The sequence below is a fragment of the Pipistrellus kuhlii genome, unplaced genomic scaffold (genome assembly GCF_014108245.1).
Source record: "Pipistrellus kuhlii isolate mPipKuh1 unplaced genomic scaffold, mPipKuh1.p scaffold_m20_p_5, whole genome shotgun sequence".
Taxonomy (NCBI): Eukaryota; Metazoa; Chordata; class Mammalia; order Chiroptera; family Vespertilionidae; genus Pipistrellus; species Pipistrellus kuhlii.
The window spans coordinates 32,398,920-32,421,119 of NW_023425551.1; the positions used below are offsets into that span (position 1 = coordinate 32,398,920).

A 22,200-nucleotide genomic window follows, 5' to 3' on the forward strand; every position below is an offset into this window, starting at 1 on the left:
GGCTCGGTCAGAGGTTCTTAAGGGATGTAGAACAGCCACCCCTTGGGAAGAGAGCCGATTTTCAGGAACCCTGTGGATGCATCGATGGCCTCACAATTTGAGATTGTGGCGAGAGAAATAAGATTTTTAAAAAGGAGAGAGACTGTTAGCAAGAGAAATGCTACAGAGTCCAGCAGGCAAAGGAGAGATTGCAGCCTGAGCAGCCTGGGTGGGCGGGAGCCGTGGTGGCGGGTGGCTCCTCCGTAACCTGTAGTTAAGTAGCGGAAGGAAGGAATGTCTGCGGCACGCCTGGCATCCGGATCCTCCGCATCCACCCAGGATGAGCAGCCCCGTGTGACCTTGGCGTCGCAGATAACCAGGAAGCTGAGGTAGCAAACACTGTATCGGTCCCTGCTCTGCAGCCCTGACGTGGATGTGCCGTCGCTGCGCCCGCCCAGGATGCCTGGAGTGACCCACACCTCTGGTAGAAACTTCTGTTCATGAGCACAGGGCACACAGGTTTCCAGGTGGTTGCCTGCAGATGAAGGATTTGCATGCTCCAGCTGCTGTTGGACCGAGAAATCGAAGGCTGAAAATTGGGCCCATGTTCAGCAGGGGAACCTCAACAGAAAGCTGAGGATTCTCCCTGTAGTTCCTCTCCTGGCGGCTGACGGGAGAGAGACACAGACTGGGCTTCAGCACTACTTCTGCCACTTGACAGTGTGTGACACTGGCAGGTTACCTGCCCTCCGTTCCCCCTTTCCCCCCTTTCCAGTATTCAAATATTCTATTTCCTTAATCAAAATGTTAAAAAGGACTTTCCCAGCCCTGGCTATGTGCCTTGGTTGGTCGGCCGTGGTCCGTGCACTGTGAGGTCACTGGTTTGATTCTGGTCAGGGCACATCCCAGGGTTTCCAGCTCAGTCCCCAGTAGGGGGCATGACGGGGGCAGCTGATCTATGTTTCTCACCCTCTTTCTCTAAAAAAAAAAAAAAGTAAAAAAAAAAACTTTAAAAGTATTTTTTTTTCAGCTTCAGTGACAAATAGAAATTGTGTATATTTGAGGTATTGGTAAAATTGTTTCCTTATTGGTAAAATTGGGATTCAGATAACTCGGGGAGATGGAGATGCGCAGTGGCCAGCGGTGTCTGGGCGCAGTTCAGGGCTGCAGATGTTAATGAGGACCTTCAGCTCCCTCCCTACCACGTAGTTGTGGGTTTTCCAGGCCTTGCACATGGGAAATTCCCCAGCTTCCCAAAGAGCACGGCCTCTTTGCTGGCTGGGAGGAAAGGGCCTGCCATTCTGGGTTCTGGGCCTCTTCTGGGCTAAGGCAGCATCTGTCCCTGGTCTGTAAATGAACACGGACGTGTTTTCCAAGGCAGATGCACCACAGACATGTTTTCTGAAGCAGATGCACTCTGGGCATCTTGAATGCTCAAAAGCCAGCCTCTCCCATCCCGCCTCCCTGCCCCTGCTGTGAGCCTTCTAGCTCCCCCCCCCCCCCCCTGCTTTCCCTCACCACAGGTGGCTCAGGTGTGTGCTGCTCCTTTATGATTTCCTGACAGGATAATCCTAGGAGCTCAGAATTCGGGTGCGGGGTTGCCTGCAGTGTGTCATGTGAAGGTGGTTCAGAAAATACCCTTCCTGCTCACTGAGCCACAACCCTGCAGGGGCCACACCCAGCCCATGACTCCAGGCCTCATGCTCAGAGGTGGGTGGACGTACTATTGGACGGCGATTCCGTCCTTGCTCAGCACTTGCGGTTGTTGATGTGTTTTTCTCATTGGCTTCTGCTTTGTTTGCTAGGATTTACTCCTTTTATTTTATTTTATTTTTATTTTTAAAAATATATATTTTATTGATTTTTTACAGAGAGGAAAAAGAGAGGGATAGAGAGTTAGAAATATCGATCAGCGGGCATGTGCCCGCAACCACAGTACATGCCCTTGACCGGGATTGAACCCCGGGACCTTTCAGTCTGCAGGCTGACACTCTATCCACTGGAGCCAAACCGGTTTTGGCGGATTTACTCCTTTTAAAGCTTTCTGCTTAGCCAGAGTCTTTGTGGTTTTCTCCCACTTTGACCCCTTTCCCCCCAAAAAAATTATCCTCCATCTCCTCTCTCTCCCTCTTTTTCTCTTCAGAATGTGCCTTGTTTTGTATAGTGTACCCCCTCCACCGGCATTTTCTCCTTTTCCCATTTCTCACTGCTCTGCTGCTCTCACCTCTGCCCTAGACTTGAGGGAACTGGTTATATGACCCTGTGGCAGGTTTCCAAAGGCAGTTGCCACACTCGGGCCTCCGGGTGAAGCCTGAGGTGCATCCCCTTGAGAGGCCCCTGACGAGGCTGGATTTCTGCCTACCATTGCTCACCCTCCTGCCCCAAGTGCAGTGGTGGGCTGGCCTGCAAATGGGAAATTCCTGCCTCCTGCCGATGCCTCCCTCAGAGGCGCCCAGAGCAGGTGATGCCATCAAGCAAGGGGCTTACTCGCCTGGGACACGGAGGAATACAGAGGAAGGTGTATTTGCTAGAAATCACCACTGGTCGAATCAGTTCTTGGACTAATGAAGTGTACTTACTGTTTATTTTCCCTCAGTATCACCTGTGTGTTATGTTTTCCCGATAGGAGATAGTTTTTGGTAAGTAGGAATTATTTTTAGTGTTAATTTCAGTTTCAAATAAAGCTTAAATGTTCTTATTCATTCTGACTCTGAAAATGAGCAGCGCGGGGGCTGAAAGAATTGTGCCTGTCGTAAAGCCATGTGGCGCTCCAAGAGCAGTGCGTCCCGTCATAAGCACCGTGCCCGAGGGGCTGTTATTAGTGAGTCTGGAAGTCATCCTGGGCCGAGGTCACGTACATGCTCCTTCTGTCTTGCCCCATCCCCCGGCTCACCGTTGTAACACAGGACCACACCCCATCCCACAGCGCCTCAGGGGATGGTTGCCTGGGCTTTGTAGATGGCATCCCTCTTCCTTATAGAAATTTAAAAAATATATATATTTTATTGATTTTTTTTACAGAGAGGAAGGGAGAGAGATAAAAGAACTAAAAACATCAGTGAGAGAGAAAAACATTGACCAGCTGCCTCTTGCCACACCCCTTACTGGGGATGTGCCCGAAACCAATGTACATGCCCTTGACCGGAATCAAACCTGGGACCTTCAGTCCACAGACCGACGCTCTCTCCACTGAGCCAAACCGGTTTTGGCCTTATAGAAATTTCTTGAGCGATGCTCCTTAGTCCTGCTCTCCGGATCCTTAACCAGAGTGAGACTGATATTTGCATCCATCAGTTGTGGGAACCACAGCTCCCCAATGTCAACAGCAAAGGCTGTCCCGTGTATGCTTTCGCGCTAACTCATTTATTCCTGTTGTTGTTATGGGCTTGCTGGTATTTAAACTAGGGAATCTCGGAGATTTAGTAGTGCTTTTAGTCCTCGTGTCCCTTCCATTCCAGCTGGGGCAGTGGGAGTCAGGCCAGCCTGCACCAGGCCCTGAAACCCACGCAGGGCGCCTTCCACCCCGCCCTTCACATTCCCTCGTCAATAAAAAAGAAGGGTTTGGACCAGATGGTGTGGAACCCGGGAGCTATAAAAACCCACAGCACCTCTTTCTCTGAAAGAGAGAGTTGTTTCTGAAGGGAAGGCTAGACCAGCACCATCCCATAAAAATGTGATGCAAGCCACATGATGTCATTTAAAGCTTTCTAGTAGCCACATTAAATAAGATGGGATTAATTTCATAAAGTATTTAAGTTAGCCCGATAAATCAAAAATGTAATCATTTCAACATGCAGTCAATATAAAAAAGTATTATACCTTCTTTGAGCTGTCCTGAGGCTTTGAAATTCAGAGTGTGTGTCTCCACTCGGAACAGCCACGTTTCCAGTCCTCAGTAGCTCCATGGTCAGCAGCTGCGCTGATGGGCAGCACAGGTCTCCCGGGACCCCTGGAGTCCTAAGACCTCAGTTCGGTCCGCAGGGTCCACAGCTGGCATCCTTGGCCAGCCTTTTCGTTTTTGTGGCTGGGATTTATAAAGCGGGGACGAACGGATGACTTACACTGGAGTCTGTAAAAAGACCGCTCTTCTTCAGTAACGTTCCCCTTGCTCCATAAGCGCTCTCGGTTGGAGCTGGAAGACCCGTTGGGCCCACGCAGAGTCTTGGAGAAGCGACCCCTGCAGGTGCACAGAAGGCCTGTATACCTTGAGCAACTGTAAACAAGAATAAGGGGATGCGATTTTCCACGACGCTGCTGAGCCACGTGGGCTTCACCTTCTGTTCTCCAGAGCCAGGGTCGGGAGGGGAAGGGAATGTCTCTCGGGGAGGGAAAAATTAAGAAATAAATCAAGCAATAAATCAAGACTTTGTCTTTGTCTTTTCATGTAGTGGAATAGAAGATGAACTCAGCTGAATTCGGTGAAGATGTAGAAGAAGGTAAAAAACAACAACAACTTACTAAAATTATTTTTAACGTAATCCTATTATTGGGCCATACATTCACAGGGTTCAAAAATATAAAAATTATACAAAATGAGAAGTCAGCGAAAAGTCTCCCTGCCCTGGTGCCTTGTCCATGTGTCTTTCCAGGGTTACTTTTTCTAAGGGAATCATTTAGAAGTGTTTCTTTCCCTCCGTCTCCTCTCTCTCCCCCACCCTCCAAAAAGACTTCAAACCCAGTTTCGAACAAAATGTTCTTGGGACGACGGGGTTTCATTGTGTAGCGCCAGTGTGGAAAGATAAAAACGCCTTGGTTGGAAGGTGCAGTTTTATTGTGACCAGACTTGATCACCGAGTGGTCGTGTCAGAGGGCGGCCCACAAACAGCCTGTCACCGGGCAGGTGGGTGCGGGGAGAGACCCCGCTGGTCTCTGAGCCGCCCACGGTCTTCTCCCGCTGAACTCCTCTCTCCTCTGCCGCAGTTCTAAACAATAGCACCGTGAAAGTGGAGACGGAGGCGGGGGATGCTGCCCTGGACTGCTCAGTGAATTCCAGGTCTTCGGAGAAGCACCCTCTGGACAGTGCCTTCACCTCCCTCCAGGACTCCAGCAAGCGCAAGCAGCCGGGCAGCGAGGGCCAGCCGGACTCTGTCTCCAGCGTGAAGCGGCGGCGGCTGATTCCCGAGGTAAGGGCCACCCCTGTGGGCGCTCACCCTCCGCCAAGATGCTGGATCTCTGCTCGTGGGATCTGGGCAGCTCCTGGGCGTGAAGAGGCTTTCGCTTCAGCCGTCCCGTCTCTGGCTTGAGGGTCTAGAAGGTGTCCTCCACTGGCATCTTGTCTGTCTGGGCTCAGTGTGGGGAAGGGAGTCTTCGCAGCATCTGCTCGCAGGGAAGGCAAGAACTTGTTGACGGCAAGCCTGGTTTTACATGGTACGCTCTTAGCACCGATTCCTGGGAAAGTGCCAAGGGTAAGCAGGTCTTTTCCTAAATCAACTTCATCTTTTATGTCTAGTGTGGGAGTTGGTTGCCTAAAGAAACTGTTCAGTGAATCATTTTTGTAAAGTGGGGAATTCTTCTATGTCATATCTGTTTTTCCTAGAGTTATCTATTTTATGAATTTATTTCTTAGCATCTGCTGGTTATATTGAAGTCTGCTAAATTCTGGCAAAGTGGAACTGACATAGTGGCCCCCTCTAGCAGCCTGTAGTCCAGATGGGAGATAAGACATGTACACAAAACATTGAAGACTGAGCTCGGCTGGCGTGGCTCAGGGGCTAAGCGTTGACCTATGAACCAAGAGGTTACTGTTTGATCCCTGAACAGGGCATGTGCTTGGGTTGTGGGCTCAATCTCCAGTGTAGGTTGTGCAGGAGGCAGCCAATCCATGATTATTCTCTCTCGTTGATGTTTCTATCTCTCTCTCCCTCTTCCTTCCTCTCTGAAATCAATAAAAATAAAATATTTTTAAAACAACAAAAATGAACAGTGAAGCCTGGGAAGGGAAAGAGTAGTGGGTCCCCTGGGATATCTCATCAGTGAGCCTCCCCAGGGGTCAGCAGAAAGCACCGCAAACTCTTAGAACATGTTCCCAAACTCTCCAACGCGGAGGGGCCCCCCCCCCCCCACACACACACACACACTCTTAACTCACTCTCTTTGGGAGGACCCAGGCAGTTACTTCAATTTCTGCATGTCTGTCCAAAAGAGACCCCATTTGCAAGGCTCATTATGATGGGGTATCATCCTGGGACTATTACAGGTTTTCATTATCTACTATTACATGCTAGGAAAGCTCCAAATAAATTGGGCATTTATGGATTTTGGAGACTGGGTCTTCAATAAGTAAAAACTATTCTTCAAGTGGCAAACTGATAAGATTTTCACCAGGATTCAAATATACGTGTGTACGTTACATCATAATGATACTGACCTGCATGCCACATCATGGAACATTGAGCAATACATTATCTACCTTACTACCTACCTATCTGTTTGTTTGTTTGTTTGTTTGTTTATTTATTTATTTATTTAATCTACCTATCTATTTATCTAGGTCCTTCCTCCAGAAACAGCTTTGTTGACATACAGTTTATATACTGTACAATTTTCTAATTTACATTGTATAAATCGGTGGTTTTTTTGTATGTTCATAGAGTTGTACGACCACAATAAATTCCAGAACATTTTTATTACCCCTCAAAGAAATCCTGTACCCACTATCAGTCAGTTCCTATTCTCTATTGCTCTAGCTCCTGGCAACCATTAATCTACTTTTTGTCTCTGGATTTGCCTATTCTCAACATTTGTTATAATTGGAATCATAGAATACGTGGTCTTTCGTGTCTGGTTTCTTTTACGTAGCACATGCTTCCAGGGTTCATCGCGGCTGAGGCATGTATCAGTGCTTCCTTTCTTTTATGGCCGAGTAAGATTCCGCTGTGTAAAGATACCAGTTGCTGGACATTTGAGTTGATTTCACTTTTTTATTATCATGAGTAATACTTGGGCAATACATTTTTAAATATAATGCCCAGGAAAAAAAAAAAAAAAGGTTGAATTTTTTTATACCTATTTAAGCATTTTTTTTTTTTTTTTTTAATAAAGGGTTGATTAGAGATATCTCACCCTTGACTCTAGCTTCCTAACACCAGCCACTGGCTGTATTCCTTGTTACCCTGGGGAAATCTTCCTGTGTGAGTGGCAGTTTCTAGTGCTGTAAGCAGTTACTACAGATTAAATCTCAGATTTCTGTCTGCTGAGATACCTTTTGTAGCAAATGAAAGCTACAAGATAGTTAGTAGACTAGCTTCTTTGAAAAACATTTAACCATTTGCTTTTTCTTACGTTTTACTTTAAAAGGTAATTTATTATCCTTTTCCCTAATGACTGGTATGTAGGTGTTCTGCATTTTTATACTTTAAAACAGTGCCGCAGGACCAGCGTGTAAGTAAGCCGGGGCCCTCTGTGAGTGTCCTCTGGATTGAATTCCTCAGTTTATTCTGAAAGTGTTGAGAAGTTTGAGAAGCACTATGTTAGCTTCTGAAGGAGCTCCTAAAAGTTTTTCTTCTGTTTGTCATCTGCTTATGGTCAATCCTACAAAGCTTTCCCTCGCTGGTTTGGCTCAGAGGATAGAGTGTCAGCTTGTGTACTGAAGGGTCCTGGGTTCGATTCCAGTGAAGGGCACAGACCCAGGTTGCAGCCTCGATTCCCATTAGTGGGTATGCAGGACGTAGCCTATCAATGATTCTCTCTTATCATTGATGTTTCTATCTCCCTCTCCCTTCCTCTCTGAAATCAATAAAAATACATTTTTTTAAAAATCCAACAAAGCGGAAAGAAACCAAGATGGCGGCATAGGGTAGACACCCGAATGCAGCCTACCACAACAAATTTGAATTTAGAACTGAAAAACAGGGGAGGCATTGCCCTGAAGCGCCAGACGGCTGGCTGAGAGGAGGCTCTGCCATCTGGGAAGGAGAGAGAAGGCACGCTGAACCTCAGGAACTGTGAAGGTACGGAGAACTGTGTGCGCGAAAAGGCGCTGGCTTAATCCCGGTGCGGAGAGGAAGGGCCGACCGAGATTGCTGCTGGCTTACTCCCTGTACGCAGAGAGGGCGGGCCGGGCTGAGTTCGCTACTGGCTTACTCCTGGTGCGGAGAGGGCAAACAGCTAACGCGGCTGGCTTTCTTGTCCGAGAGGAAAACAGAATCACCCTATTGCTCTGATAAACGGCCCCAGACAGGGAGCGGCCAGACTGTCAGGCAGTGGGCAGAGATCTCTTGGAGGTGTGTGAAGCCAGAGGCCATTACTGCAGGACTTGGGGAGGAGCCGAAGGGAAAACAAAGTTTGTCTGCACCAACCTGAGACTCCGCCCTACCTGTGGCTGAGCACAGAAGCTTTCCCAGAGGCTGGCTTTCTCTAAGGAGGGACTTGCAGGAATCCAAAGCTTGTCTGCGCCTTTACCAAAGAGGTGCGCGCGCGCCTGCAACCAATCTTCCAAAACTCTCCACGAATAGGATTTTTCTAAGGCGAGATTGACAGGGAACCAAAGATTGTCTGCGCCACCCCGAGACCCCCGCCCTATTCAAGCAGAGTACGGAAACCCTCCTAGCTGAGACACTGCTGATCCTCACAGCCAACTGGCTTGGAGATCAACACTTCCCAGTGATACCAACAATAAGCAAGGCTTAACAACAAGATTGCACACACAGCCCACAAAGGGCTACACCAAGACTGTCCACTGCAGGTAACTGGGAAGGCTGTGCTACTGGGCTCTACCAGAACACCTAGCACACAGAGCTATTCCATCAAATCAGGGAAACAACTAAAATGCAGACAAGAAGAAGGACACAAAGGAAGGAGATGGAGGAAAAGAAAAGATTGGACATTGAGTTCAAAACTACAGTTATAAGGTTATTCAACAATATCCTAAAAAAGGCCGATAAAATAAATGAGACCTATGAGGATATGAAAAGGGAGCAACTAGAAATAATAAGGGATCAACAAGAAATGAAGAAAACATTGTCTGAAATAAAAAATATTATACAAAGTCCTAAAAACAGACTGGAAGATCGCAAGAATCAAGACAAAGATTTAGAACACAAAGAGCCAGAGGACACTCCTCTGCAGAAGGGAGAAGATAAGAGAATCCAGAAAGTTGAAGGAAGTGTAAGAAACCTCTGGGACAATTTCAAGCGAACCAACATCAGAATTATGGGGATTCCAGAAGAGAGAGAGCAAGATACCGAAAGAGTACTAGAAGAAATAGTGACAGAAAACTTCCCCCACCTGGGGAAAGAAATAGACTTACAAGTCCAGGAAGCCCGCAGAACCCCAAACAAAAGGAATCCAAGGAGAACCACACCAAGACATATCATAATTAAAATTCCAAGAGCAAAAGACAGAGAGAATATTAAAAGCAGCAAGAGAAAAGCAGGTAGTGACCTATAAAGGAGCACCCATAAGATTGTCAGCTGATTTCTCAACAGAAACCATGCAGGCCAGATGGGAATGGCAAGAAATATTCAAGGTGATGAATAACAAGAACCTACAGCCAAAAATAATCTACCCAGCAAAGCTATCACTCAGAATCAAAGGACAGATAAAGAGCTTCACAAATAAAAAAAAGCTAAAAGAGTTCACCACCACCAAACCAGAATTATATGAATTGCTGAAGGAGGTTATTTAGGAAGAGGAAGAAGATAAAGATAAAAATTATGATCAACAAATACATAGCTATCAACAAGTGAATCTAAAAACCAAGGGAACTTAAAAATCTGATGAACAATATTAACTGGTGAATATAATAGAATCAGAGGTATGGAAGGGGAGTGGACTGACGATTCTCAGGGAAAAGGGGAGTGGGGGTGCGGGAAGAGACTGAACAAAAACTGTGCACCTATGGATGAGGACAATGGGGGATGGGGAAAGGACAGAGGGTGGGGTGGGAACCTGGTGAAGGGGAGCAATTGAGGGGGGAAGAGGATCACATTTGTAATAATCTGAACAATAAAGATTTATTTTAAAAAAAAAGAAAAAGAAAAAAAAATCCAACAAAGCCCTTTAAGTGTGTGAGTAAAGCCAGAATTTAGGAAGTAGGACACAGAATTGAGCCTATGGATTTACTTTTGCTGTATGCCAACTCTCCCGTACCTCTGGGGGTGGGGGTGGGGGAAGGGACACCCAAAAAAACAACAAAAAAAACAAAAGAACCCTTAAAACAACCACCATTTTATTCAAAATTGTGTGGGTCAGCTGATAGTTCTCCTGATTTGGCCTGACATGGCCGGGCCAGGTAGTCTGGGATGACCTCACTCCCACATCCAGGGATGCCCCTGGGCTGGCAGGGAGGACTGCAGCTTCCCCTGTACACTTTCTCACCCTCCCCGAGGCCAGTCCAGGCTTGTTCACATGACATGGAAGAGTTCCTGGGAGCAAGACAGGTCAAGCTCAGGACTGCAGACTCATCAGGCCTCTGCTTGCATCACGGTTGCTAACGTCCCACTGGTCAACGTCAGTCATGTGGCCCAACCCAGGTGCCCGGGTGGGAAAATAAATCCCACCCCTGATGGCAGGAGCAGCCAAGTCCTATTGCAAAGAGGCTGTCACACAGGGTGAGGCAACTGGTGTGCCGTTTTCCTCAACAGTTCACCACAATCAGCATCAACAAGCTCCACACCTAGAAGGAATTCTGACCGTGTGAAGCCTGGGTGGTGGCCTTCATGGACACAAACAGTATCACTCTTTATGCCTTCATTCAATCAATCTCTGTTCCCATAGCATCATAGAGAAGGGAGCAATTTCATGTTCTTGAAGCAGAAAGAGAGAGAAGATTCTTACGATTTGTGTTTTAGTTGAGTCCTTCAGGATGTGAAGTAAGTCAGAAAAGATCTGGCATTGGGCTAGAGCCCCACTGAGGCTCACAGTGGAGGTGATTGCCCGCACATCACATGAGTGATGTGATGGTTTCAGCTTTGTCCGGCCCGAGCTTCAGGTACCACCTGGGAATTCTGACATGTTCAGAGAAAAGGGAACCAAAATATATTTGAATATTTCTAGTATGACTGGTCCAATTTACATATTCTAATTGGTCACATATATTTACTTGGCAATGGTTTGCTCTAGTTCTAATTCATTGGATTTTGGCAAGGAAAGGACATGTTTACTCCTGGGTTTTATTGTGGGTGTTTCATTAGCTGTGTTCATTTCCCTTAGTGATTATAAAGTGAGGCTGATCTCCCTGCACCCCTTCCTGTGCTGTAAAGAGAATATATATGTGAGTAAAACCTTATGAAATTCTTGAGCTCCTTGTAGAAAAGTGTCATGTGATTTCAAGGCAGTATTTCCTTCTAAACTTTGTGTGAGTCAGCTTGTCAGTAAATCAGGAGCCTCAGAACCCTGGAGATTTCAGAACAACCCGTCAATTTTATGGAATTATAGTGCATGTTGATTTTTCAGAATGGTACTAGTCCTAATTCAGAGTGAATAGTCCTTTATCCCCCTCACCCCCCCCCGCAAGTTTTCTCTGATCCCTCTTACATACGTGGTGGCAGGGATGGAGGTGGAGGTGAGGAGTGTGTGCAGCTTTCTTCAGCACAGTCATCACAGGGTGAGACGCAGGAGGCTGAAACAAGCAGGAATCAAAAGATGGGAAGCAAGCACAGTAACAGCATTGGGGGGAGATAAATGATAATGGAAGGTGATTTGACTTGGGGTGGTGAACACGCAATACCATATACAGATGATGTATTGTAGACTTGTACACCTGAAAGCTATATGATTTTATTAACCAATGTCACCCCAATAAATGCAATACAAATTCTTTAGAAAGTAATAAACAATAACAATAACAAACAAACAAAAAAACAACAGTTGAGTCCCTACTCAACAAATACCACCATTCCTTATTTCATGTATCCAAATAATAAATTAGTGATGAGAGGGTTAATATCTTCAGACAGAGGAGAAAACTCAGGCATGTAAGTCAGTAAAGTGCCAGGGGTTGGGGGGGGAGGGCAGCCCTGTTCCTGGTGTAGAGTGATTTGGATGTTCAGCTCCCTGCTCCCCATCCAAGCAAGTGAGCCCTACCTTCTCCTATCCAGCCCATAGGAACAGGAAATAGCAGAATGAGCTGAAATTCTGGAGTCAAATAAGGGGAAGTTCGCATTGGGGCCTTTGGCTAACTAAGTGACCTCCCAGACTCAGTTTCCTACATGGTGATGAGGTATGATACTGCTCACTCGTTTCCTAGGTGTGTCATTGAGATCCATGTAAGGAGCCCAGCACGGGGCCTGACTTCAGAAACGTTTACTTACAGTCCCCCACCCCCATATCCAACCCTATCCCTTGTTGGCACTATTCAACTGCCTCCTTCCAAGGGAAGCCGCCTGATGCCCTTTAGGACACCCAGGCCTGAGCACCTTTGGTTCTGAACACCATTCAGGTCAGAGCACAGAGGACCACCTGTCTTCTTCCCCAAACCCAAGGGGAGGGGTGGATTTGGGTGGTAACTCTTATGCTAAAGGTACATCACATGCAGACTCATCAGGGCCGAGGGCTTGTTCATGAGTGACCTTTGGTACAATATTAAGAGGAAAAATAAAAACTCCCTTAAAAAATTTAACAAAAGGCTCTAAAAAGATTGATTGGGTGCCTCTGCTGGAACAGGCTTCATGGACAAACACAGCAGATGTAGAAGCAGCCAACACTCTGATTGGAAATAATCTTTTTGTTCATGGACATGGGGGCGATATTCAAGAGCTGTATGTCTGGCAAAACTTAGCTTTGTTCTCCTGGGGGGGTTGTTATGTTTGTTTTTTATCTTGAAGTGTCACTGGTTTGTTTTTGGAGAACAGAAATGCCACCTCGTTCATTCAGTGCAACGTACCGAACACCTCCTCTGTGTCAGTTACTGTGGGACCAGCTGGAGACGTATAATGGTTTCCACAACAACCATAGCCAATAGGTATTACGGCCGGTCCTGTTTCCACAAGGTGCAGGAAGTTGGCACTGCAAGCCTGCTCCATTGGGATCTGTGCACGTCAGTACCCTGGTGGCTCTCGGGCTGTGGGGCAGTTATAGGACGCTGTGAGGAGCTTGTGAGGACGTCCTGCCCTGGTATCTTGTAGTTGCTTCTTTTTCTTCTTGTTCCCATTGTAGTTGCTTTTTCTGTCCAGATCCTTATTTTTCCAGGACTCATTCCTGATCCTCACCGTACGCTGTTTGGCAGTGTGAGGGTGACCCAAGGGAAAGGCCATGAGGGCAAACATTGTGTCTGGCTCGTTCCCTGTGAGCCCATGGCCTTGCACAGTGCCTGCCACATGTTGGGCACTCAGTAGTATTTGTTTACTGGCTCTGTGTGGTAGAGAGCTCTTCCATACCTTATTGCTAAACAGTAACTTATCAATTAATGATGATGATGATGATATGATACGATATGAAGAAGAGTAAGAAGAGGAGGAGGAGGAGGAGGGCGAAGAAACATTCTATTGAAAATGGAGAAGGTGAGCATCACTCCCACTTCATTTACTTGGAGGCGTTTCACACGTCTGCCCTTGATGCCGCATTAATTCTGCACTCCCTGCTCCCTCGAAGGCATGCTGCTCTCTTGGTGGTCCAGTTTGTTTGGTGTTCCAGTTTGCTGACTCTCTGGGCACCATTTAGCAGCTCCTCATTCGCTGAACTGAAATCAGTGACTGCTCTTGGATTTGAAGTCCTGAGAAAGCTGTTTAACCCATAGAGCATCTCCATGGTGACACAATCCCCGCGATGTCGCTGAGCACAGACCCGTGGGATCTCCCCGAAGCAGTCTCTTTAGCCCTCACCTGCAACCCAGCATCAACCCTTTTGTTCAGATTCTCCAGCGGGGAATTTGGGGCATCCCCTCTCGAGGCTGAGGCTGCTGGTGGTAGAATGAAATACCCTGATCACATCCAGGATAGATGCTGGCACTGCCGAGCCTCAGCTCTGCTGCCGAGTTCCATTAGAAGATGAACCTTGGAGAATCACGAATGGTGTGTCAGCCAGACACTCAGTGCCAAGTAGCAGATTTAAGATTTCTTGATGCTCCTAGACAGCTGAGCAGAGATTTTATCAGCGGCTGCAAAGGCAGCCAGCCCGTCGTCGCCTTGTCAGCATTTGCGGAGTACATTGGAGCACTGAGCTGGCAGGTCACCGCTGTGGAGATGTCTGAGAACCTTCTCTTTGGTGCTTACGTTGTGTTTTGTGTCGAAATGTGTATCCGAGGTCTCTGGGAGTGAGGAGTGTTGCCCTCTACTGGGACTCAAACTTAATTTTTTATTCAAGCAGGTTAGCCAAAAATGTTTCAGCCGGTCGCGATGTTTCTCACTTGTTTGGTAGAAACTGAAATGTTTTTATTAATGAGGCTGAATATTGAGAGTTCTCGGGGGGGATTTCCAGTTGCGATGCACCTTGGCCTTCTGCCTGCTGTAGGAGGCAGGGGAGGCAGAGGATGTCTCATGTTGGAATTCAAACAGTTCACCCAGAAACTTTCCCCTGCCTGCTTCCTAGCCTGCGATTGGTTTGTTCAGGTCTCTTTCTAGAACCTATACTCTTGTTGCTTGGCATGTGGGTTTCTGGTGATCTCTCTGCACAGAATTTTTTTTTTTTTTTTAGGGCTGTCTTTTTATTTTATTTTATTTTTTTATTTGACAGTCTAAGGGAAAATAGGTCATTGTCCCTGGTGAAATAATCAGGTAGTGCATGCTTTAAAAATTCTTGCGGCCCACCGTTGAAAATCGCTGATCTAGTTTCTATTCCTTAGCCTATGCCTGCTGATAAACACTTGTTTCCCACACCGGCGCTGCCCATTCTCTGACAGCGAAAAGGAATCTGACCTGGGACCTGCAGGCACTGAGCCCGGGAGAGGGGGCCTTGCACAGAATCTTTTTTAAAAATATTAGTGGAGTCACTTGTAAAACAAAGACCCTGTTTCTAAAATCATTCCTAATGCAGTTATGATTTCTTTAGTGATGGGCATTACAAACTCAAATTTCTCTATATTGGTAAAACCTCATAGTTATCTAATGATCCACGGGACCGCCAAAGTTATTTTGGTATAATAGGATTTAAGGTGCATAAGTTGCTAATAATCGAATTTACAGCCTGCAGGAATTAGCAAATAAGGCACCTTGAATTTATTTGGGCAGTGCTTTTCAACAGTGACCCACAGCCATACTCCATCTTGCAGAGAAATACAGCTCATATATATGGATTTACATATAATTATGTAGCTACACACAGAAATGAAACAAAACTTTCCTGAATTTAATTCGTGTAGAGTGCACTGTGGTTTTTCTTTTCTAGTTTCTTTCGTACTTCCTCCTTCCCTCCCTCTTTCTTCTTATGCTAGTCATGATCCATCAAGTCAGTTGCACCAATTTATTAATGGGTCATGACCCACTGTTCCAAACACACTGCATTAGGGGTAAGATTTCCAACTCTCTCTATCCCTTCCTTTTTCCAGGCTTCTGATGTGTGTATTGGGGGTAGGGGTGGGAGCTTTCTTCCTTTCATCCTTCCAATTCCTTTGCTTTCTGCCAGATAGCAGAACAAAAAAATATGTTGAGATTAAAACCCCACCTCCAGCTCAGTTGTCCTGTACTTCTCCCCGGGCAAACAGGCCTATAAAATTCACCGTCCCTGCGTGAGCTACCCTGCTCCTGGGCTGTAGGCAAGCTCTCTTGCTTACCAGTTGAGAGTAATCATTACAACTAGTTTTATAAAAGGCCCATAGGGTTAACTATGTTCTGGCTTAGGAGTAACATTATTTAATAATAGTCATAACCCTGGCCGGATTTCTCAGTGGGTTGCAGCATCAGCCCATTGAAGGGTTGCAGGTTCAGTTCCTGGTCAAGGACACATACCTGGGTTGGAGGTGGGGCACTGCAGGAGGCAACCAATCAATGTCTCTCTCTCTCTCTCTCTCTCTCTTTCTCTCTCTCTCCTTCCCTCCTACCCTCCCTCCCTTCCTTCCACTCTCTCTAAAAATCAATGGATAAAATGTCCATGTCCTTGGGTGAGGATTAACGACGACAACAAAATAATAATCATCATATTGTAATAATAAATATTAAGTACTTATGCACATTATCTCATTAAGTCCTCACAACCCCCAGAGACTGGTTCATTATTTATCCCTGAGTTATACACAGGAAGCGAGGCAGGGAAGGTCGTGTAATGTAACCAAGGGCACACAGAGGACATACAGCATGACAGTTGAGCTGAACACTTATCCGTTCCTTTCACTTCTCTACAGTCATGTTATTCATGAAGCCAGCAGCCTGTCTGAGCTGCTCCTGTCTTATACATGTGTTTGAGAGTGGTAGAACCCCTTGCCCTGCCTTTAACTTCCATGCATGTGGTTGGCTGGCATTCATTGAGCGTCTCTGTGTCTCGGGCACTGTGCAGGGCACTGGGGGTAGACTCAGGAATGTCCTGCTCCCGTCAGGTAATCATCCTGCTACTTGGGGATGGGAACAGCTTGGTGAGGAGACCCCAGGAGGGAGTAGGGCAGGGGTAGGCTCCCCAACCCAGCATGTCCTGCTCCTGTGCTCTTGGGAAGTGTGAGGGTGGTGAGGGACAGGAGGGGCCAGGGCCTCTGACCCTTCATCAGCTTTGACAAACCCTGAGAAAGTATTGGGCAGCTCTGTGGGATCATTAAAACACAAGAATTCCTATACTACCTTCTTCAGGTTCCTAGGAGAGTAACATAGCTTTTCTTTTGCATGGTTATCAACAAAGATATAAGAGGAAATTTAACCTTTCTGTAATATGAGTCATTATTTTGTTATCTAAAAGGGACAAGGACGTAGTTGATTCATTTTAATGAAAATGGCATGGAAGGTTTAGAAGGATCAAAGTTTTGTGATTATGTGACCTCGTGGCCTGTTTTACCTCTTCTCACCCTGTGTTGCTCACCTGCCACTGTAACCCTGGCCCCGTGGAATTGTCTCTTTGCCCTGCAAGGGGAAGACCTCACATGTGGTTTGATGCCGGCATTAGTTATCTGAAGGTTTACAGATGACACTGACCCAAGCAGGCCCCGGAGCGGACCAACGCACACTCCGCCCGTTAGAAGTGCAGACGCAGGGATCAGGATCCCGGTGACTGCGGTTTCAGAGCCCGGGCGGGGCAGCCTAAGCCAGCCGTGTTCCCCAGGCGCAGGAGCACCCTGAGGACACACTTGGTTCCTGCCCAGCCTGCAGCTGCCTCGGCACATGCCCGTCTGTGGAAGTGAACCCTTTGTGCCTCAACCCTGCCTGCTCCCTGGACAGCCACCAGTGCTTGCCAGTTAGCTCTTTTGTGTAAACCCTGGAAAGTATATTCCCATACATTCTGGGGTCAAATTCAACAATGTACAAAAGCAGCTTGTACAGTTAGGACTGGATTTCAACGAATGGCACATGAAGTGTACCGTTTGGTAAGTTTTGGCATTTTGGAGCTAGTATATCAGTAAAGCCATCGCCACAATCAAGATAATAAACATATCCATCATCGGCTACCATTCAAGTTTTGTGCCCCTTTGTATCCTCCCTGCACTCCATATAACCACTGATCTGCTTTCTGCCACTATCGATACGTTTGTGTTTTCTAGAAATTTATGTGAATGTAATCATAAAGTATGGTCTCTTTTGTTTGTTTGGCTTCTTTCAGCATAATTACTTAGAGTTATGAGTGCCAGGTGTAACAGTTTTTATACACAGCAAGTGGATCATACGTAGCAAGTGCCCTTCTTAGATGCCTAAGATACATGTCGATTCATTGCAGACTGCGGGTGGCTTAGGACAGCGGGTCTTCCTTTCCTCCTGGAGTTCTGGCTGAGCAGGGCTGCTTTACCCGCAGGGAGACCAAAACTTAGACACCCGAGAGGCCCCATCATTTCATGGACGCTCAGCAGCATGGGCTCTGGAGCATCTGGGCTAGCCTGGCCCTTTTCCAACCCGAGATAAGATGTGATTCCAGGCGGCGGTGGAGTGGGCAGCACATTCCACTGTCCGGACCCCGTTCTTCTGTGCCCACCACCGGGCATCTCGTTGCCCACGTGGCGACATCTGTTCTCCTGAAGGCTGTGGTCAGTGAGGTCACCGGCCCAGGAGCTCCTCATTCCCAGGGTCTCCCTCCCACCGCCAGCAGGGTTCTTGCCCGGCCTTGCCAGCCACCGTGCTCTGTCTCCTGTCGGGCCCTGGGTAGTAAGTGCAGCGCTGGCGGCCTGCAGCAGCTCCAGCCTTCCGGGTCCAGTCGGAGCCTCTCTCAGGAAATAGGGGGCATGAGCAGGTTTACACTGAGATGTGCATTTGCATCCGTGGTGCATTCTGGACAGAGTGACTTGGGGCGAGGGAATCAGCTCCTCACATCTCCTTGGCGCGCGCGCGCGCGTGTGTGTGTGTGTGTGTGTGTGTGTGTGTGAGAGAGAGAGAGAGAGAGAGAGAGAGAGAGAGAGAGAGAGACACACACACACAGACCTGTGTGGGGTGCAGTAAATCAGAACATCCCCTAACACACCTTGTGTTTTCCAGGCGCTCCTAGCAGGCATGAGGAACCGGGAGAACAGCTTGCCCTGCCAGGGCAACGGGGAGCAGGCCGGCAGGGGCAAGAACTCGGTCTCCACGTGGCCGGGGGAGGAGGAGCCCTGCAGCGACGCGACCGCCCCCTCCTACAAGAAGCCCCTGTACGGCATCTCGCACAAGATCATGGAGAAGAAGAACCCCCCGGCGGGGGACGTGCTCAGCACGTACGAGCTCCTGGAGAAGGCGAACCCCGCCAACAGCCCCTCGCCCCTGCGGCTCCTGAACGAGACTCAGAAGCGGGACAGCGTGGCCTCGGCCACCACCGACGGCGACCCCAACATCTACTTCCTGATCCAGAAGATGTTCTACATGCTCAACACGCTCTCCTCCAACATGTCCCAGCTGCACAGCAAGGTGGACCTGCTGTCCCTGGAGGTGAGCCGCATCAAGAAGCAGGTGAGCCCCCCGGAGACGGTGGCCAAGTTCCAGCCGCCCCCCGAGTACCAGCTGACGGCCGCCGAGCTCAAACAGATCGTGGACCAGAGCCTGTCGGGCGGGGACCTGGCCTGCCGCCTGCTGGTGCAGCTCTTCCCCGAGCTCTTCAGCGACGTGGACTTCTCCCGCGGCTGCAGCGCCTGCGGCTTCGCCGCCAAGCGCAAGCTGGAGTCGCTGCACCTGCAGCTCATCCGCAACTACGTGGAGGTCTACTACCCCTCGGTGAAGGACACGGCCGTGTGGCAGGCCGAGTGCCTGCCCCAGCTCAACGACTTCTTCAGCCGCTTCTGGGCCCAGCGGGAGATGGAGGACAGCCAGCCGGGGGGCCCGGGGGCCGGCTTCTTCGAGGCCGAGCCGGTGGACGCCGGCCACTTCCTGGACAGCAAAGACCAGGAGGAGGCCCTGTCCCTGGACCGGAGCAGCACCATCGCCTCGGACCACGTGGTGGACACGCAGGACCTCACCGAGTTCCTGGACGAGGCCTCCTCGCCGGGCGAGTTCGCCGTGTTCCTGCTGCACCGGCTCTTCCCGGAGCTCTTCGACCACCGCAAGCTGGGCGAGCAGTACAGCTGCTACGGGGACGGCGGCAAGCAGGAGCTGGACCCGCAGCGGCTGCAGATCATCCGCAACTACACGGAGATCTACTTCCCCGACATGCAGGAGGAGGAAGCCTGGCTGCAGCAGTGCGCCCAGCGCATGAACGACGAGCTGGAGGCGCTGGGGCTGGACGGGGGCAGCGAGGGCGAGCCGCCGCGGGACGACTGCTACGACTCCTCCAGCCTGCCCGACGACGTCTCCGTGGTCAAGGTGGAGGACAGCTTCGAGGGCGAGCGGCCCGGCCGGCGGTCCAAGAAGATCTGGCTGGTGCCCATCGACTTCGACAAGCTGGAGGTGCCGCAGCCCGACTTCGAGGTGCCGGGCGCGGACTGCCTGCTCAGCAAGGAGCAGCTGCGCGGCATCTACGAGAGCAGCCTGTCCATCGGCAACTTCGCCTCGCGCCTGCTGGTGCACCTCTTCCCCGAGCTCTTCACGCACGAGAACCTGCGCAAGCAGTACAACTGCAGCGGCTCGCTGGGCAAGAAGCAGCTGGACCCGTCGCGCATCAGGCTCATCCGCCACTACGTGCAGCTGCTCTACCCGCGGGCCAAGAACGACCGCGTCTGGACGCTGGAGTTCGTGGGCAAGCTGGACGAGCGCTGCCGCCGCCGCGACACGGAGCAGCGGCGCTCCTACCAGCAGCAGCGCAAGGTGCATGTGCCGGGCCCCGAGGGCCGGGACCTGGCGGGCTACGCCGTCAGCTCCGCCGAGAGGTTCCGCGAGGAGTACGAGGGGCCTCCGCTGCCCCCGGAGCGGAGCAGCAAAGACTTCTGCAAGATCCCGCTGGACGAGCTGGTGGTGCCCTCGCCCGACTTCCCGGTGCCCTCGCCGTACCTGCTGTCCGACAAGGAGGTGCGCGAGATCGTGCAGCAGAGCCTCTCGGTGGGCAACTTCGCGGCGCGGCTCCTGGTCAGGCTCTTCCCCGAACTCTTCACGGCCGAGAACCTCCGGCTGCAGTACAACCACTCGGGCGCCTGCAACAAGAAGCAGCTGGACCCCACGCGGCTCAGACTCATCCGCCACTACGTGGAGGCCGTGTACCCCGTGGAGAAGATGGAGGAGGTGTGGCACTACGAATGTATCCCCAGCATCGACGAGCGGTGCCGCCGCCCCAACAGGAAAAAATGTGACATCCTCAAGAAAGCCAAGAAAGTGGAGAAATGACGGGTACCTCCCCCTCCCCCCCCCCCCTCCCGGGCCTGAGCCTTCCTTCGGAGCTACGTGTACGGTATCCACGGACACGCACCTTACGGCAGGGGCAAGTGGCTTACTACTTTTGCACACAAGACACCACCCACCCAACCGCCAGAACGAAGCCTTACGTTTGGTCTCTCTGACTTACGGCCTGCATCCCTGCGTCCCCCCAGGGGTGCGGCCGGTTTGGGGAAGGCGGAGCTGGGAGAGCCGAGGCCTCAGGAGCAGGCTTCTCTCTCTCTCTCCCGGCTTGCCCTCCCCTTCTTCTCAGTGTGAAATGCAAATTCAGCAACTCCTGTTCCTCTTCCCACGTTTTACATCTTCCATTTTTATCAATTGTTTTTTAAATTAAAAGGAAACCCTTTTTTTTAAAAAAAGATCACTTGGGCTCTTTGGGGGCCAATTTGCTTAGGGGATGGGGGGAATCTTTTAAATATTCATGGTGAAATACTGTTCGATGACTTCAGTTGCCGGGGTTTCTTTTGAAGATGGTTTCAGATTTATGAAATGCTTAGAATGGCCGTGCTTCTGCACGGTGGCTGATAGCTGCAGGTGGCAGAGAGACCGACTTGACTGACCTTGTCTTTCACATCTGGTTTTGAGGAGTCCGGATGCCCCTTGGATGGCGGCAGAGGAACAGGGTGACGGACATCCCGTTGCCCCACGGCCCCTTCCTCCCTGCGCTGTGGTGCCGAGGAGGGGCTTCCTCGTGGCCTGGCCCGTTGGTCGTTGCTGGGTGGGTGGAGTGTTGTGCTCCCTCTCTGTAGACAAGAACACTGGATGATGATGATGAGATGAATGTAGATAGACGTGGAAACACGTTCACAGTGTCCTTTGAGCTGTGTCCTTTCACTGCCCCCTTCCCTCTCCATCTGAGGAGGCTGGTGGGAGGGGCAGACACGTGTCCTTGGAGAACAGTGTGTGTGAGTAATCAGCTTCTTGTTTGCTGTAAGGACGGGTCCCTTTGGACCCACCTAGAACTGTTTACTTTCTGTGTGTGTGTGTGTGTGTGTGTGTGTGTGCGAAACCTGGGTTCTGGGGGCTGTGTGGCGACTTCACCACAGCTCTGTGTTAGCTCCTCCAATCAGTATGCATCCTGTTCCTCAGGGCAGGCCCAGTCCTGAGGGATACCCGGTATTGGAAGGACACAGGTCATCTCAAATGGGGCTCCGTGTCCCTTCCCAGGGTCCACTCAGAGCTCTCCCCTCAGACCCCCAGAAGGCCCTGCTGCCCGACATCTTGGTCCCTTGCCTTGGATTGAGACGTTTCTTCTCTTCCCACCGGTTGGGAAGGTCACAGTATTCCAGGCCAGTGGCATGTTCTCCAGGAGTCCCAGCCAGGAAATCCCCCAGGAGTTAAAGTTCTTGAAAACAATACTTTTATGTACCTGACTTTGGGGCCCAAATGCCCAAGAGGAAAAGGAAACAGACTAGAACTCAAACTGAATGAATGCATCGTACCAGGAACCTGG

The 22,200-nt window shown here is 49.6% G+C and overlaps 1 protein-coding gene across 1 annotated transcript in view; it reads left to right on the plus strand.

Moving 5' to 3' along the window:
- The window catches only part of BEND3 (BEN domain containing 3), a 33,262-nt gene extending 11,062 nt beyond the window's left edge, over window positions 1–22,200 (plus strand). Inside the window, exons 2-4 of the mRNA XM_036414810.2 lie at window positions 4,368–4,415; window positions 4,900–5,102; window positions 18,453–22,200. Coding sequence (XP_036270703.1) covers window positions 4,379–4,415; window positions 4,900–5,102; window positions 18,453–20,699 — 2,487 coding nt within the window. The 5' untranslated portion in view covers window positions 4,368–4,378 and the 3' untranslated portion in view covers window positions 20,700–22,200. The remainder of the gene's footprint in view (window positions 1–4,367; window positions 4,416–4,899; window positions 5,103–18,452) is intronic.